The sequence below is a fragment of the Scomber japonicus genome, chromosome 19 (assembly GCF_027409825.1).
Source record: "Scomber japonicus isolate fScoJap1 chromosome 19, fScoJap1.pri, whole genome shotgun sequence".
NCBI lineage: Eukaryota > Metazoa > Chordata > Actinopteri > Scombriformes > Scombridae > Scomber > Scomber japonicus.
This window is the reverse complement of record NC_070596.1, coordinates 22,312,739-22,331,697: the sequence shown is the minus strand read 5'-3', so window position 1 is coordinate 22,331,697 and position 18,959 is coordinate 22,312,739. Positions and strand designations below refer to the sequence as shown.

Sequence of the window (18,959 nt, the reverse complement as noted above, 5' to 3'; positions counted from 1 at the left end):
GATGACCTGTATAAGCCCTGTTGGGTTTCTTGTTGCTACCTTGCACCTGTATTTTGTTGTTATTTCTTTATCTTTTGCTTTTTGTCTTATCATTGAACAAAATAAAATTAAAAAAAATTAAAAAATCAAAGGTGATGATATACAAAAAATATATTTATTTCCAAAAAACAAAACCAAATAAATTTTTTTATAGAGAAATGGAGTTTTTTTAAACAATAAACATGTTTTCTCAGCTCTAAAAGTAGGGTTACTGTCCCTTTAAGACATAATGTAAATATTTCTACTGCTTCCGGGTTACTAAGGGTCACCACTATGGCTAACATCTAGCTCCTGCTAGCCAGTGTTTTGTTTACGGGCAGCTGCAGAAGTCTGTGCGTATATCTTGCCATCTGTTCTGATAGTATTTTACTACCTTACGAATAATAAGAGCAAAACCTTGTTGTCAAAATCAAATTAAATGCAGTTTGAGTTTGGGTTTTATGGAAAGTGTTAGCTACCATTGCTAACTTTAGCTAGCGTTGTTATGACGTCTGTTTTGTTTATTATTATATTGTTATATTTTCTACACTTAAAGAAGAGACTTAAGATAGTAATAAGATAGTAATATTATGTTTTCCTATTTATTTAACGTTATTTAATTATTATCTTGTCAATTTTATTTGTCTTTATTTGTTGTTTTTTTAAATCTTTTAGTCTCTTTTTTAACTTAGCTCTTATTAAATTGTATCTCTTTTATTTCATTTTACTTTTAACTTTTAACCTTTTCTCTTTCCTCTCTTATTTTTCTACTATTTATTAGTTATTTTTCTTAACTTTTTTTTTTACCCCTTATTTTCTCTAGCATGCATTTGTCTCTGTTTTTGTCTTTTAATTTGTACTTTTTCTCTCTCTCGTTCCTTTTCATTATGCTGTCACTTGTTCTGTCGCATTATCAGCTTATCAATCACCTGGAAAGCACTTTGAACTACACTAACCTGTATGAAAGGTGCTATATAAATAATGTTTGATTGATTGATAATGTTATACTACTTTTTGAGTGAGATGGCGATCATGGTCTGGACAGTCTGTAACCGTCCCCATCACCCACCTCCCTCCTTTCTCTGTACAGGATGGCCTCATTTGGGTGGAAGAGGAAAGTTGGCGAGAAGGTGTCAAAGTCAGTGGTGCAGCAGTTCGAGGCTGAGGCAGATAAGGCTCCACATGACAGGGGAAAACAGGACGAGGAGGTAGACTGGATGCACGCCATCAAACGACGGCGAGAGGTCCTGCTGGAGGATTGTGCAGCTAAGAGCAAGAGACTGAAGGATGAAGGTGCAGTGTTGGCTGAGCAAGGCAGGTGAGGAAAGGTGTGACAGGCAGGCAATTATCAGCAATTGAGTGTTTCCATATTATGGTAGGTACAGCTTAGAAATAACACACAGGGGTATGGCAAAAGACATACATTGTTCAACAGCTTGTATGGAAAGATACATTCTTGCAGGTAATTCTGCACTACACTTGTGGTCCTGTGTGTGCGTGTCTGCTACTAATGACTTTTAGATTTTATCGATTTATACATATAATGTTTGTAAAAATCTTTTTAGAGCCGGTGGCCTGATCTCTTTTGTCCGACCAGCACTCCAAAACCTAAATATTTCTGTTCTGAAGAATATATTCTGGTATTGGTTCTTGATACCTTTAAGGTATTGACAGAAATAAATCAATACCAAGTAGTATTGAAACGTCTTCTCTCAAACAATACCTGCAATCGATCTTCTTTGCACCCAGAGCTAAAAAAATATGACTATTTGTATGGACTTGTTCTTTGATTTAATGTAACATGTGATTGGCCCACTGCTACAGCAGCTACATCCCGTCTGTGGTGATGAAGTCGCAATTTAATGCTTATATTCACATGGTGGGTGAATATAAGCATCAATTGGTATCAGTATAGCTTTAAGGGTACTTGGATTGGTACTGGTAATCTTTTTAAACAATACCCAGCCCTAGTCACATATGACAATGTCAAGCAGAGAATCCTCACATTTGAGTTGCTGAAATCCTATTTTTGCATTTTTGCTTGAAAACGTAAAGAAATGATTACATAAATAGTTGCTGGTTAATTTTTGTGTTGACTGAATGATTGAGTACTCAACTAAATGTTGTAGCTCTGGGTTTTACTGATAATATCACAATCATTTGTGACATGTTTGCTGTTCTGATATATCCTGGGCCAATATTGGCTCAGCTATTGTTTCGACTCTGACCGCCATTCCCGAACAAACAGGCTTATACTTTTGCTGTTTGAAGGGTGTTCTCCTAGCAAGAAGGCCTGCAGCTCGAATCTTAGTTTACTCCACGAGGGTCGTCCTGTCTGCGTGTGTGCTTTATGTGTGAACTACTGAATCTGATAGCAGGGGCTTATTTTCCTCTTTGATAAAAGCTCAGACACACTGTCTTGTAGGGCTGCAACTAATAATTACTTTCATAGCTGAGTAATCTGCTGATTATTTTCTTTATTATGCGTTGTTTGGTCTGTAAAAAAAGTGCAAAAAATATGCCCATCACAATTTCCCAAAAAAATAATATATACAAAAGTGTTGTTTTATTAGGCCAAAAGCCCAAAAACCACAACTATTTCATTTATTATCATACATGACATACAAAATCACCAGATGCTCATATTGGAGAAGCTGGAACCAGTTCAATTTGTGCGTCTTTGATGTAAAAATGACACAAAGTAGTTGTCTCAATCAATCAAGTAATGTTTCAGCGCTACTGTCCAGAGACAGTTTCACCCTCTAAAGACAAGCAATCAGAGAATTCCATGTGAAAAAGGAAGTATAGCACAAGGTTAGCACACTTTTTCTCCTCCTCCTCTTTATTCCAGATTTTACATTTACATTATCTACAGACTAGATTAAAGGAAGACAATTTTGGCAATACTCAGCAACATGTGATATTAACAATTGACCAGAAGAGGGCATCAGTCTACAGAGCATACAGACTCATCCAGCACAGCTAAGAGCTCACTACAGACTCGTTGATCAAGATGAGTATTCAAGCAATAATGCATGCACCATCAGCTTGGATCCTTCAGAGCTTGCAATTTTCTCCTTAATTGTTTTAATGGCTTTCTGTGGGAGTGGAAGGTGATATTGAGACCCGTATTAACATGCTCTTGAATAGAGATGCATTGCAAAAGCCAAACAGTGCTTTTCCTTTTTAAGACTGGACCTGTTCAGCAACAATAACATCTGTTGAGGTCATGGTAAAGCTGGTTTTGTGTTCTATTAAATATATAATATAATATATATAATATATTCAAACTTTGGGGAAAAATTTAAATATAGAGTCTCTTAATTTTCCAATTGAAAGCACTTGAAATCAAAAATTTGCTGTATATCTGCTTCTACGATTGTCTGCAGAACCTCTTGAAGTAGGTTAGTAAAAATCATTGCATTGCAAGTATGTGATGTTATTCTTACTATTCTTTAAAATAAATACAGATGTCAGAACACCAAAAAGGCCTCATTCAGTAACCGTCACCTGATATTTCCCCCACAGTAATTGACCGTTTTAGTCAAATAACAATCACTTTGTGAAAACCCATAGTCCGGGGGATGTAATGTTGTTGCCCTTAGTGACTGCTCATAATTGTATTAGCGCGGAGGAAGTGGATTTTGCCGGGGAAATGATGTCTTACTGCTACATAATGGCTATTCAGAGGTTTGGTGTCTGGTCAGTGATGACGGCCAGGAGCATTTTCCCACCCTAACAACATCGACCTCTGATGTCAGTCGGTCATTACTGAGGTTTAGATGCTCCTGATGTAATTGCAGAGTTCCTCTAGTACCTGTTTGTGATCTCCATCTCCTCTAGAACTGCATAGTGAGCTGATAGGTGGGCCTGTGAATGTAGAGGTATGATATCATATTTGACGTTTTCTGCTTATCTTATGTGAATTTACTAGGGTCACAATTCACAGTTAGGTACAATTTCCTGTACTGCTGTAATTACCCAAATCTTACAAACTACAGTTGGTATTTTACAGTGTGTTTTTTAATTATGTTTTCCTTACTTCAGATTTAGCCTCTTTAGCAGAGCAGAAGAATCGTATAAACTCTCTACAGTCACAAGAATCTTCACACGGTAGCACACTAAAATGTTTTCTGTAATATCAGCTTTTTTTGCCGTTATTCAGAGTAAAATATGAAGGATGACAGACTGTCCTGTTATTGCATACGCACGAATGGACTGGGTGACACTTTCATTCATTGTATATCAAATAGAAAAAAAAACAATTAACAGACTGAGAAATGAATGATTGACATACAAATAATACAAACATATAAGATGCTTAATTAATAGGTTGCATATTCATTTGAAGTGAACTAAAGGTGATGTTTTCATTTCTCAGACATCAGCTGGAAGCCTTCCAAACTTAAAAATCAAAACTAACCCAAACCCCCGCCCCAAAAAAACAACCAAGGCAAGGCAAGGCAGTTTTATTTATATAGCTTATTTCATACACAATGGCAACTCAATGTACCCCCACCAACCTGCAACCACATTGGCATTTTCTGTGGAAGCATCAACGCCTTTTTTATAGGTATCCGCCTAATGCAATTCCTTAGAAACTGATGAAACTCTGAAAAGCAAGGGAGGTATTTTTGTGAGCCAACAAGAGAAGAAAGCGTCAAGAGTCAGCTAACAAATTATAATCTGTCTGATTTCCAGCGAACAGAGTCAGAGCTGAGTCAGTTTTCAGACTAAAACGGACCTGTTTCAACACTATTTTCCAACACAACAGCATGTATATGTCACTATAAACATTTTTAGTTTTTCGCAGCAGTCTTACTGTCTGTGCATCTCTGTGCTTTCTTTGACTGATGTACAGAATCACAAGGAGTCATTTTTAGCTCTCGGGCTTCATGTGGTGCAGCACGTATTGCTTAATATTCCTCACATGATATTGCAATGTCCTTTGCCTCACTTGTTAGTAAAATGTCCACATGGCCTTAGTTCCATTTCCTCACTACTATAACTCCTAGCAGCAGTATACTGTATGTTTGTTCAGGCCTGACTCTGGTTCTGGCTGTAATCTGAAATCACTTTAATAACTGATCTGTGTTAATGGTCTCATTGTGCGGATTTAATTGCTATGGAATTTTTTCAGGATATCCGTCTCCATAAAGCAATAAAAAAAAGAAAGCTGTAGACATGACAGGTATATTTGCTAAACCTGGGATTTCACCTCATAATCTTTCCAAGCCTTTGTCTTGATCGTGCAATTGCAATGATTCTTGAGTCAATATTGACTTGACGAGGAGACGGTTATTAGAGCGAGCACGAACATATCCTCTTGTCCTTTTAGCGTGTTGAAAAAGTAAATATCTGCTCATCAAAATTGTTAACGATTGTGAACTCTCTGGTAGACAAATATATGCAAAACAGATTAGGGAGACTACAGGGGCGACAGCTGCTTGGAGTGAAGCTGCAGTGGCGATCAATGTTGCTTCTGCCCAGTTTGTATGCAAATCCTGGTTATTATCCCTGTGCATGTCTGAAAAGGAGCCAGTAGCTAATCTCTGTGCCCACCTTGCTCAGATAATAAGTTACTGGCTTTGCTGGAAAGATTTTGTTCATCTTACTGGAAGCGCCTGTGTTTAATCAACCTGCTGCTGCCCTCATATACTCCGTCAGACAGGTGGACAGGTGCTGTGGTGTACGCTTGTAGCTGTAAAGCTTCGATAAGCTCAGGGAGCACTTTGGGCTTCATGCAAGAAACACTCATATTAACAGACTCTTAGGAGGCACAGTAAAAAAAAGCTTAATTACCATGGTTCAGATCTGTAGTAGGAGTCATGAACAGATACTCCTGACCTTTAGTCACATAAAGAGAAACTCTTGTTTGACTCAGGATTATAAAGTATTAATCTGGATAACTTTGAAGTTAAATTTGATTCCAAAATCAACTAAAATCAAATGGGTAACCAAAACAAACAAAATGAATATTCTGTTCACCCATGACGATATCATCATCATTATCGTCATAGCTTGCTAATAAGCTGGCAGGATTATTTGAGTCTCTCTGGTGGTTTCTGTCTAATATCGGCTTGTGTTGCAGCTGACAGCAGCGTTTGTTTGAGCCCAGTGTGAAAATATTCTAGCCTTCCCCGCTATTATTTTTATATTATTATTATTATAGTATTTTCTCATATCTTGGACAGTCACATCTCTTGTCCGCCTCTGATTACGGACATTTTTGCTTTTGAGAGATGTTTTTTTTTTTTTTTAAACATCTAACTTAAACATTTCCTCACACTGCAATGTTCCTCTGATGACACATTGTTGGCAGCTGTATTCATATTTTGTGATTGTTACAGATTAAATTTTGTTATATTTTTGTCTGCTGATTACTAAAAGCAGTGGAGTGTGAAATTCTTGTTTTTATTCTCTGGGAAAAAATGTTGTAAATGAAACAGCAGAACAGGTTGCTTTACATGGCAGTCTTTGGGGCGTTGAGTACACTAACGATAAAATCTCACAAACGTGCACCTCCTCACGAACAGGGGACATTCACCAGGCTGAAATGAGCGATTTACGACAAGTTTGGACAGTTAGGAGACCTCAGATGAGCAAACGTCACAGAAAAACAATCAGGGTGTTTAAAAAAACAAAAATGCTCTTTGTACTGGAAGTCATTTTTCCTTTTTACTATTAGTAGAGCAGAGATCAATCAATTGTTTAGCTTTTTATTTGAGTGATTTGTGGTTAGGGTGATAGCAAACACAGACTGAAATGTGAATCATCCATTTTTAATAGAAGTCGATTAATCTCCACTTTTCAGAAATTCTATGTAAGATTATAATGACGGAAAATAGGCAGAATTCCAAAGACATGAATTACATCTTCACTGAACATACATGTGGCACTGTTAGGTTATATATGTGTGTATGTATATATATGTTTATATATATATATGTATATCTCAGAGTGAAGATAATGAATCTTCCATAGCTTTATCTCATTCTTTTTGTGAGTCAGTCAGAACTAAACCTCAGCTACAGTCAGCACAAAGTCACCTTTAACCAGATCTAGTGCAACATGTCTGTGTCTGTCGATAGCTGAACTTTGGGTAACTTTGACACTGTAATCAACCGTTATTCATGCACCACATTTAATTCAGATGTCGCAGCCTAACTACTCTTCCAGGGGTTCATATTACAATAAAGTAAATATGAGCATAGACTATATAATGTACATTAAACAATATAGTTAAAACATTACCATTTGCATCTAGCAATACAAGAGACCTGTATAAAATATCTTAAATAGAGCCTTTTAAATTGGTTTGATGAGTAAAACCAGAACCACAATGATAATGTCAGTGCAATTAAACACATTTGCTAAAAAATCTAAAGAAAAATAATATTAATTATTTAACTTGTTTATTTTTCAGGCCTGTCTTTTAAGAATAACATTTTCAATTTCTTTTTAAAGCTTTTTTATGAGACATTATTGAGATTTGTTTCTTTAATGAGTGTTTCCTATAATGTGTCTGTAGTTAGGGTAGCATTGTATGACTCCTCTTCATTTGCTGGTGTGATAAGTGTGTGTGTGTGTGTGTGTGTTATTCTGAAATTGTATTATAGAATATAGACAATATGACTGCTTCAAAACATCCTAAAGCAAGTTAATCTTCTACATCTCAACCCTTTGCTCAACTTTCAGCCATTTGAGATTAGCATGCATTTTCTATAACAGTTCTCTCTGTTACATTTGAACCATATTGTGTGCTTTCTTCAGGCACTGGGAGGCCATCAAGAAGTGGGACGAGGCCATTCACCTGACACCAGAAAACTCGTCACTGTATGAGATGAAGTCTCAGGTATATAAACCCATATTTTACTATTTATTTACACACATTTATCATCTAATCTACTGTGAAGCAAGGTGATGTGGTTAAAATTGGCACAGTACAAAGTGTGTCTAAAATGGGATGAAATCCAACAGCTGCCTTCAGACTTTGGGGTTTTACGATTGGTTTAGATCATATCTAAAAGAGCTGTTTTCAAAATATACTGAGGAAACCACAGCCAACCTGTTTGTTTTGCAGTTTGAAACTTTATTACAGAACAGGCATTGCATTGCTGTCTTTAGGTTTGGAAATGCGACTGACCACCAGCATGCTATCTATGCATGCCTGCTTGTGTCCAGTGTGTGTATGCGATTATTTATCAGCCATCATGGCCACTCTTCATGGCCACTTCCCTGCTGTCACTTTGGTATGCCGTCAAGTCAGATTGGTGATATCAGCATGACAGTGGCACAGCTGAAACTCATCAGCTTGTTTTCAACAGCTTTAGGGCCCCATTTTAACGATCTATAGAGCATGTCATGAAGCACGTGGCGCAAGTGCCTTTGGGGCGTGTCCAAATCCACTTTTGCTATTTTAACGGCGGATAAATGGTCACTGCGCCAGGCGCATGGTCTAAAAGGGATGGACTTAAGTCCCCTCATTAATCATAGGCGTGTTGTAGGCGTACCACGCGGTAAACCAAACCGAGGGTCATCTCCCATTCCCTTTTATATCCAGGAGCGCTGTCACATTGGCGGATTGCTATTATAACAGCACATTTACCAGCAATGCGTTTCAATAATATATCATGAGTTACTTTTGCTGAAAAGATAGTTGGCTGATGAGCTGCTAACCTCACATTTCATTCATATAAAGGAAGAATATGGAGATATAACTAACCAGTCTGATGAGTGTAGAGGTGTGTGTGGTTATAACCAACCAGTCTGATGAGTATAGAGGTGTGTGTGGTTATACTGCAGCAGCCTGGTGTCATCAGCTGATTTAATAAACAGTGAGTGGCTGTGCGTAATGGCACTGCGCTCTGTGCAGCATCTCAGAGGCTACAGACTTTCATACGGTTGTTAGGACTGTCTGCAGTGGCGCTCTCCATTTTTTACAATTAATTAAATCTGTTAAAGCAATGTTGGTGTACATCATAATACCAATTCACATTGTGGTCCTTTTTATTAGTGATGTTTTGCATGTTTGTGTGCTGCTGCACAGTGTCTACGTGCTCTCCTCTGCCTTAAAATAGCAACGCGCCACCAATGCGCCTGACCACACCTCATTTTGAGACCAACACGCTCATAGGCGCACAGACTCATGCAAGTGCATTTGCTATTTAGACAATGTGGGTGCAGGGCGAGAAAATGAAAACTGGGCCGGGGGAAGCTAACAACAACACATGCGCCACGCCCACCATCCGCTGTGCGCTGAGCACAAGATGGGGCCCTCAATGTTTTATCTTTTTAGCTCAATTTTCCTGTTCCTCTCTTTCTCTCTCGTTCCTTTCACTTCCTCTTCCTCTGGGTTTGTGTCTTTGTGTCTTCTTTTGTTTCTTGTTCTGCTTTCACTTATCTATCCTGCTCTTCAAAAATACAGTAGGCGTCTTTGACAAAATTATTCAGATATTATGAATTTGGGAGGAGAAGCCACAGGAAGTGGACTTTGCCCTTTTACATTATCTCTTATTCATTTACTTCAAGTAACACAATAAAATCTCTTCCTATATCCCTAACCATTCACATCGCATGCCGTATTGTATGCCTAATATAATAGTGTCTATTATAGGATATTTGAGAAGGAAATCATTAGACGACCAGGCTTGGAAAACACCACCACAAAAAGCTTTACAATGCAACCAAGTTGTAGTATGACATAAGCACACACTTCTGTTTTTTACTTAGATTCAGTTTCAGTGTGTGTGACTACACACGTATAGCACAACTAACCTATTATTGTCCATTATCAGTGTCATATTATTCACGTTGGTTAGTTTGAAAATAGAACAGGCCTCATCAAAATCCCATTACTGGGCCAGATGACGAAGGTAGTTACACTGGTTACACTGGCCATTTACTTCTCCTCATCACTTACGTGAAACAAACAAAGGCCAGGGCTTTTTCTATAGCTTCTCCTCAGCTCTGACATATGCTGTCGGAGCCCATTAGACAGGCTGAGTCTGTTGATGCTTTTAAGATGCACATTAAAACCCACTTTTATTCTCTGGCTTTTAATTGTGTCTAACCTGTTTTTATTTCTTTCTGTTTCCTTGTGTTTTAAATTGTGTTTAAACTTGTTAATCAGTTATGCACATTTCTGCCTTTATGCTTGTATGTGTACGCATCTCTGTCTGTCTTTGGCCTTGACTTTGGTGCAAAATCAGTTTCCTTTTTAAAATGCTATATTAATGAAATAAAACTTGAAACTTGAAACTTTCCTGCTAACTAACTCAATCAGCTTGTGCCTAATACATCCCACCCCCCTGTCTGTCTGTCTCAGTGGACCGTAGCGTGCTCTGGAGGAAACTAGATCCATTTCTAACACTGTCGTCACATCTTCCCGGTTGTATGAATAATTTCAACCTAACGGGAATCTGGCTGATTGTGAGAAATTACCTTTTTAGTCATTAAAACTTCTCAAAGTGGCAAATTCAGGAGCTCAGTTGTGCTTTTCCTCATGTTAATTGGGACTTTGAGGTTAATTGGGCTCTTCCAAGAAACTTTTCTCAACATTTTTCATTGTGATATCTCCCTTCAGTAGAAGTGCTCCGTGCATGTTAATAAGAAACACGGGTATCAAGGTAATAATAACGCTTCTGCCTGATGCTGGACATGATTTAGGAGCAGTGAACCCTTATGAATTCAATTTATCAAGCACTTGTGTCCTAATTCCATGTTGATTGTGTTATTGAGGAAAACATCAAACACTTAAAGGCGACATAAGATGCTTGTGTGACTTTCTGTTATTTATTTATTTATACTGTTATGATGTCAAATGTCTTTGTTAAAAGTTTCAAAACTCGAAGTGAATGTATGTAAAAATGACGCATTAAGTCAAAAGCAAGTGCTTCAGCAAGCTCTAAATGCTTAGTTTGCAACATTACTTCTACTTCCTCATCAAACTGACGTCGTGTGGTTCACACAAGCTCACAAACGTCTGTTCTGTAACCTTTGTTGTCATTGCGGAAGTTGTTCCATGGGTTATTCCGGTTGTCCGCTTACATTTTTTGGGTTACATTTCTACTTAAGAACAAGAAAAAGAAGTGAAATATGTCTACTACTATTTGTTTATTTAGCCTCCGGAGCCATGAGTGAGGGGTGCAGGGGGGGCACTAAAACAGCCTGTTTCAGACAGAGGCTGAGGGACTGCATAAAGGGCCAGTATAAGATCAGAAAAGAATGATTTTTAAGCTGTAAATCATGAAGATATATTCTAATAAAAATATGGACGTGGAAATGTGCATGAGACGTCCCTTTTTAAGAGGTACTGCTCCTCACTCTTTCTTTCTTTGATGTCTGTGATTAACCAGATTCCTAACCTCTGATATCACACTTTATTCCTAGCACAGTCGACTTGCTTTACACGAACCTGCACCTGTATGGGTGTGAGATTTCAAAGAAATATAGGTGTGATGCAAGATGTTTTAGGGACTTATGTCACAGCTGCAGCCTCAAACAAAAAAAACAAAACACTGTAGTGCATAAAACCTTAAATGATAAAAGTCAAATAACTTTAATTTTGACTCAAATTAGTTAGCTAATTTTACAATGCAAACTCATGCACGAACGTATCGCCTCCTTGACAAATGGTTCTCTACATGACAGCAGAATTAAACCATATCCCCACAAAACCGCAGATTGTTTTTTAACTTAGTGTCTGAATGAAAGATGGATTCATCTTTGGTTCTGGCAGGGTTGAAGAGGTTAATGAGTGCAAATGTGAACATAGATAAATGAACAATGTAGTAATTTACAGAATGTAATCCTGTTGTTGTGCTATGTTGTGTTATGATGGATGAGTCACATCAGTGGAGCTGCAGGGCTGCAACAAAGTTATTTTAGAGTACTCCTCGTGCACAGCCGGTATTTTTAGGTGCAGGTCGGTCGCAGGAACATCTTAAGTCAGTTCAGTGTGCAGTGGTTAAAGTTATTTTAATAGTCAAAATTAATCTGTTGATCCATTTGTAAATGGTAAATAATGCCTGTCAAAAATCCCCAAAGGCCAAGTTGGAATTTCTTCTTTTGTAACAGTGAAAAAATCCAAAGGTATTCAATTTGAAATTATATGCAATTGAGGGGGAAAAAACTGCAATATCGTCACATTTGAGAGATGGGCATTTTTGCTTGAAAAATAATTTAAACTATTAAAATAGTTGCTGCTTCTGTTGATTTGCTTATTGATTTATCAGCTAATTGTTCAGCTCTACACATCACATAGAACTGATAAGAACTGGAAAATATTGAGAAATATTGTTTGTTTTCTTCTGTTACATCTTCTATCTGAAATGAATAGATCTCTCTCCTCTGTCAAAAGTCTGTTGTTTTGATAGATACAATATAAAGGGTTAAATGCTACTCTTCTATTATAGGTAAAGTCATTACATAACCCTAATTTAACAATTTATTTTTTACTTTTATTAATATCATGAATCACTCTTTGGTTCTTAGTGAAGATGGCTCCATTCTCACTATAAACACGTTCCATCTCTAACAGTCGTGTGTCTCCGCAGGTGTTGACCATCCTGCAGGAAGTCTTCCCAGCTGTGAAGGCGGCAGAGATGGCAGTGAAGTTCCGCCCTCTTTGGTGGGAGGGCTGGCAGACTCTGGGCCGCGCCCAGCTCAACCTGGGAGAGGTGGATCTGGTGAGTACAACCGGCAGTAGCCTCAAAATTGAAACTAATTAGAATACGGTCTGCTCGTAAATGCTGTAAATATACCGTAAACAAAGGCAAGCGCTAGGAGGAGGAATTCGTGAGTCATAGTGAGGGGGGGGTAGTGTTGGGTCATAAGATCTTTGTTTGCTAATTACAGATGATGGTGATTTACGGTGGTGGCGGCAGTGCTCAATTTGGGTGATTAAAATCAAATGCTTCATTGTACTCAAAAAGGCGCCATTTGGTCTGTGCTACCACCTTTCAAGCTGGCTCATGGGTGCCACCAAATTTAAAGACTCTACAAACATTAACTTGGTTACATAACAAATTATGTCTTCACGCTCAATGATTCATTATTGATCGGGAATGTCCATATTTTCATTTGAAATGCTTGATTTTGCAATTACATACACATGTTTTCGTAGCTGTCCATAAATCAGCTCGGTTTTGTCGAGCCGTTATGATCCGTCAATCATTTCTGTTTGCTGCTTCTTCTTTTTTTTTTTTTTTTTGCAAACTCCCTCTGTGCCTCTTTCAAAGCACGCCCAGGTGCCTGGGGCCTAGACGATTGCTTAAATTGCCCCAGAACACGCCGGGACCTGTGGGGTGTATGAAAACTGCAGATCATGGTTACACTGGTGACCCATTTTAGAGCCAAGCAAACCCCGCAACCCCCCCCCCCCCACACACACACACACACACACATGGCGCTGTGTGCAGCTCCTACATGTCCTAGAGCGAGAGACCTGTCCTACGGCACCAAAAAATAACAATGGGAAGTGTTGAAAGTTACCTGAGCTAAAACTATGTCAAATATAGACACACCTCCCTTGTATAATGAAGCTATTGGGAAGGAAGAGAAAAAAAGATCTATTTATAGCGAGGCGTGTTCAGTCGAGTCTTAGAGCTTTGTATGCATCGACATGTTTGAGTGGTGCCTGATTTTGCAAATGTGAGCGATTTCCCATTTTCTCCTTGCCTCAGTTCTTTTCCCCTCTCCTGTTTAATCTCCACTCCTGTCTGTCTCACTCTAATAAAATGTGGAAAGTACCCAAATAAAACAGGTAGCCTCTGATTATGTTTTTTTTTTTTGGCTGTTCCTTTTTCATATTGTTAAGAAAACGTTAGAAGCTGCCACCGATGGCAGAACAGCAGGGGCAGCTCATTCACCATTAATCTTCTCATTATTATCATTAAGTTCTCTTTGGCCGTGGATTTCCAAGAGAAGCCGTTAATCTGCCGTTGAGATCTGTTGAAGGACACTTTGGAAATGCAAAGGCTGATTGGACTCGAGTCTGTTCAAGACGAAACTTGATACAATGTTTGTGGTGCCGACAGTACCATTTGTCAAAAAATCCATTACAGTTACATCTTTTCAACAGACCTTTTCAGTCGAGGCTCACGGTGCAGGTTATTACAGGCTGGAAACGTTTCACGCTGAGTCCTAAGCTGTTCTGCTTGATTCCCATAAAGAGGTTAATGGATGAAGATGAAGGAGAAGAAGACTACAAACTGATCTACAACTATTTGTTTAATTACTAACTATATTTATTTTCACTTTTACATTTAAAATTCTCCTTTATTTTGCTGTGCACTAAAAAGTCCCCATTTTGTTAAGTCATGCATGAAATACCAGCACGTGTTTGTGTGTTTTTTGCCTCATTGACACTTTAACCACGAGTTAACCACAAGGCTTTTAGTTTCAGCGTCGTTCACATTTTCACAAGAGGTGTTGTTGACCTCTGTATTACCGACAACAGGTGCAGTAACCCAAAAGCTCAATACAGATGTGAAGTCATCATATCTCACTTGTAGAAGTAGTGCGCCAATGTAGTGTTGCACTTCATAAAGCTGGGAGGTTTGTGATGAATATATTAAAATAGAATAGTCCAAAAGAAGCTGACTCATAATAGTAAATATGTAACACCTCAAAAACACAGAATCCTAAAATTTCCATAACCACGATGACGTCAATACCAGTAATTTTGTCCAGGGTTAACAATGCTCCTTCACAGCCTCAGAAGATTTTATACAATAGTTTTTACAAGCTGAGTCGAGTGTAAAAGTACCTTATGTGTAGAAATGGTGGAGTGCTCCTTTAAAGTAATTTAAAGATCCACGCTGGCAGGTTTTAAGAAATATAATAATTGCTGATGTGGGTTTTTTTTCTTCACAAAAAAGTTCAATTACTTCATTACAATCCTTAAAATCTCATCATAAATCCAGAAGCTATAAATGTGCACATATGTTTTATTTCAAACATTTAACTGTTATATACCGTGTGTCTGCTACTTCACTGAAAAGGTCATTCTCAGTGTATGCGCAGTGGGAGGTTTCAAGTTTCCACATCGCACTTGTGTAAGTTGAATTACCGGACAAATCAAATGCTTCACATGCTTTAAGCTCAGATTTAAGTTGAGCACAGAGAAAGTTTCCTCCTTCAGCAGATGATTGTGAAAACACACTCTGCACGTGTCATCCTGCACACTGATGCTCCAACATATAACTAAAGTAGCAAAAAGCAAAGGAAGGAAGGTGAACTTTAAAATCTAGTGTCCTTTGAGTCATTTTAGGAGATTTTAAAGTTCCCTTCCACTCAAAAAGGTGCTTATTTGTTACTTAAGCTGGATGTTTGAGCCTCACTGTGCACAATGGCTTCTCCCCACTGAATGTATTCATCACCATATTAACATGGGCCATCCATTATGCAACTACTTTCAAACGTTCAGCGCGTGGTTGCCAGGTTTCAGTCATTTCCTTCCCAGTCATGTGTCAGAAATGATTTATGAGCTCGTTAGTCACCATTTATTTCGCCATCTCACAGGTGACAAATCATCACAGCTCCAGATTGGCATTAGGTGCTGGAACTTATTGGAAGACATTTGTATTTCACTTCGACAAAACGATAATGTCAGTATAGACCTACAAATGCACAGTCAGCTAAGAGGTATTGATGTCTTCTTGATGAAATCCGTAAATCTGACTGAAATACAGCATGAAGACCGTAAGGTGCTTGTTTATGGACATGCTGATAATGCATCCACGTGCACCGATGGCAGTGGTGCCCCATTCATCTGTGTGAATTACAGTGAAGCACAAACAGGCTTGAAAGAATTCAGGCTTCAATTTGTTAGAGATCGTAAACGACGACAGCTTGAGTAAGTGCTCCTTTTTTTTTTTTTTTTTTAAGAACACGTAAAAAAAAAAGTTTAGCACAACCAAATCTGATGTTTTGTCTTCTGATTCTTTTACACATCTATACATTTTGGTGTTAGGATTATATTTGAATCCTAAACCGCTGTCTGTACTGTCCCTGCAGGCTGTGAGGTCCTTCCAGGTTGCAATACACTTGTGCCCATCAGAGCGCACCCTGTGGCAGGAAGACCTGTTGTGGGCATCGAGGTTACAGAAGCAGCACACAGCAAACAAGGAGAAGATTCACCAGGAGGAGGAGACCAAAAAACAGATCCTTAATGCCCCGGAGCTCGAGCAGGACTATGACTTCGAATCTGACGAGGTGCTGGCCGCCTGCGTTGCGGTCGCAGAGCGGGAGACACGCTACGAGGAGCTGAAGAGGACAGCTGTGGTTATGGACGCTGAGGGAAATATAAAAAATGTACTCACTGGGGAAGAGGGATCCGAAGACACAGTGACACCATCAAAGGAGCAGTTTGTCAAAGCAAGAGGACTTTGAACTCTGCTCAGCCGAATTTATTGTCCTGGTTACATTTTTTAGTGCTGAATGGTGAGAATCAGATCAGAAGCCAGCACGATTAGAACTGACAAATTCTTGTAAAGTGCAACAGATTGAAATAACATTTTAGTTGTACTCGTGTTCTACGTTTTCCATCCGTATAATGTTCATTTACAAGAACATGCAAATTGTTATGCATGCTTTAAAGGAATAGTTCGCATTTTTTTGAAGTGAGGTTGTATAAGGTACTTACACCATAATATTATGCTTGCTGCTAATCGGCTGCTTGGGTCAGAGAGTGCTGCTGTGGCTTAATACAGTGCATGGTATGCATCATGGAAATATGGACGTTTTCTGGTGTAGTTGATGTTGAAGTTGTAGTTGCCAAGGAAAGGGCAGTCTGATGGCAAGGTGAAAATATTCTAAATATTGCTTACACTCAAACTGATTTTGTTTTTCTTAAGTGAGCCTTTAGTTCCATCCAAAGCAATAAATTGCTTAGTTTCCATGCCAGTACTCTTGTCTGCTTCTCTAAACTCGGAGCGTGCCGACCCAAATCTACTGCAGGTAATTCACTGACTATGGATAACTACTTCATACAACCCCACTTGGCAATAAAAAAACAAACTATCCCTTTAACTTAACATGCTCAAAGATTAAAGATATTTCAAACTCATTTCTGGCTCATTAAGTCACATTAAACTTTAGACTCATGTTTCAGTCAGTAAACATCTACCCTCCACTGAAAAAGAGATTTATGTTCACATTTAGGAAAGTAACATCAGGATACTAATGTGAAGCAATAAACTTTAACATCCTCTAGTTTTAGTTATGTTTCATGTGGACAAGACACAATAACACTTTAATAACTAGTGTACTCTGCGGTTACATTACAATCTGCTTTCCGACATTCTTCCCACTGCTTGATAGACTCCGATGGTTCAGATGGAAATAAAAACATTTTAAACTGCGGTTGGTCGAAACTGGCAGATTTTATTTTTGGCTGATTTTCAATTGGAGTCACTTGTAAAGTTTGAACACAGTTTACCCAATAAAACTTCAAATAAAGAAAACAAAGAAAAAAGGGAAATAGCAAATATGTGGAACATGATTAAAGTATTGGAAAGCAACCCACGCTGATGTAAAACAGTAGTTCTCTGCGTTAGCCAGAAAATCCTGGGAAAATCAAGGCACTTATTGAAACCTGATGGTACGACCTGTGAGGTGCACGTAACTGCGACAGTTTGTAGCTGGAAAAAAGTGAAAATCATTAGTCAATAAGGGAATATACGTGAATCAGAATGTGTCACAGCTCTCAGTTTTTCCTGCACTTTTCTTTTTTGGGCGGCCAGTGGGGATGAATTGTAGTTATAAGAATGAACCTCACAATGTACATAGCACCTAGAGCAAAGTAACAAACTGCTTCATAATAAAAATATTTAAATGAAAACTTATTGTAAGATTCCTTTTGTCAAATTTGTAAAGTTAGAAGACTAAATGCAGCACTTTAAGCCAAAACACACACATTCATAATAAAGTAGATACATATGCTGCAGATTATAGCCAATTTAGACAGATGACATTTGTTGAGTCTTTAGAAGAATAATCTATTTAAAACGATGACTTGAACGAATCTACAGCATAAATATTAACACAAAGAACAATACCGGCGCAAAAATAGCTAAATTAAATAAATCCAGCTACTGCACACTGAAAACCTAATTTTCTGAACTTATCAAAGAGGAGGGGGAGGGGATCACCTTTTTTACGATGTTCTTTAGAGACAAACCACAGTATTTAATTGCAGTAACAAAGAACATGAAGGGTACAAAAGACAGTAAACCACAATCTGTAGATTTCTCTGTGTTTGCTTTCCAACAGCTTTAGTTATTTCAGAGTCATTATTTCTCATAAAATTCCTCAGTGATACCTCATAATAACCACATCAGTATCAAATCACAAAGGAAAAAATGCTTCAACGGTATTGTAAAATCTTGATTAAGTTTAATTTGGAGTGTGGGAAACATTATTTTTTGTTTGATAACAAAGGTCTACATTTTTTGGATGTTGATAAAGAATTAATATTAAAATAATAATTAAATATTTCCTGCCTTTTTAGAAAAATAAGTTGTATAAATGTCATAGGTAATGCTGGATTTGACGATGCAGTATTTATCTTCTTAAGTAGATTAAATGTTGTCTGTCAATCTTCTTTAATGTGTGTAATTTATGTACTTGTACAAAGGTGACAATATTTGTCTACAATGATAACTAAAGACATTCATTGTGGTTACAGATGTTTTTGTATGATTCATCATTGTGTTCAGTACAGTAAGTGAAACTGGAGTAACACAAAGGTTTCTTTGTGCTCTGAAGGCCAAAAGACAACATCCTTATTGGAAAAGAAAATAAAACGTGTTATCTGGACTGCTCAAGTAGTGCTCCTCAGCTTTGTAGGGCAGGCAGCATAAATATAGAAATAATTGAGTTTCTATTAAAGGGCCTCTTAAGTCCCAGGATATTGCAGCTTCTGTGTGAAGTTAAAT

At 38.0% G+C, this 18,959-nt stretch overlaps 1 protein-coding gene across 2 annotated transcripts; it reads left to right on the top strand.

Annotated features, from left to right (window-relative positions):
* The first annotated feature begins 310 nt into the window (after positions 1-310).
* Positions 311-18,653, top strand: ttc33 (tetratricopeptide repeat domain 33). 2 transcript variants are annotated; one of them, XM_053340466.1, is made up of 6 exons: positions 356-371; positions 936-985; positions 1,109-1,336; positions 7,792-7,873; positions 12,576-12,707; positions 16,039-18,653. In XM_053340466.1, exons 3-6 carry the CDS (start codon positions 1,110-1,112, stop codon positions 16,411-16,413), a joined length of 816 nt encoding a protein of 271 aa, XP_053196441.1. In that variant the 5' UTR covers positions 356-371; positions 936-985; position 1,109; the 3' UTR covers positions 16,414-18,653. The 2 variants fall into 2 exon arrangements, with proteins under 2 accessions (XP_053196442.1, XP_053196441.1); XM_053340467.1 differs by lacking the exon at positions 936-985 and having other exon boundaries at positions 311-371.
* Positions 18,654-18,959: the final 306 nt, after the last annotated feature.

Bases quoted from the DNA above. Each gene is read 5' to 3' on its own strand.
- ttc33 (XM_053340467.1), top strand. From the start codon at position 1,110: ATGGCCTCATTTGGGTGGAAGAGGAAAGTTGGCGAGAAGGTGTCAAAG. The intron at 1,337-7,791 runs GTGAGGAAAGGT...TGCTTTCTTCAG, and splicing joins GTGTTGGCTGAGCAAGGCAG to GCACTGGGAGGCCATCAAGA. The intron at 12,708-16,038 runs GTGAGTACAACC...CTGTCCCTGCAG, and splicing joins ACCTGGGAGAGGTGGATCTG to GCTGTGAGGTCCTTCCAGGT.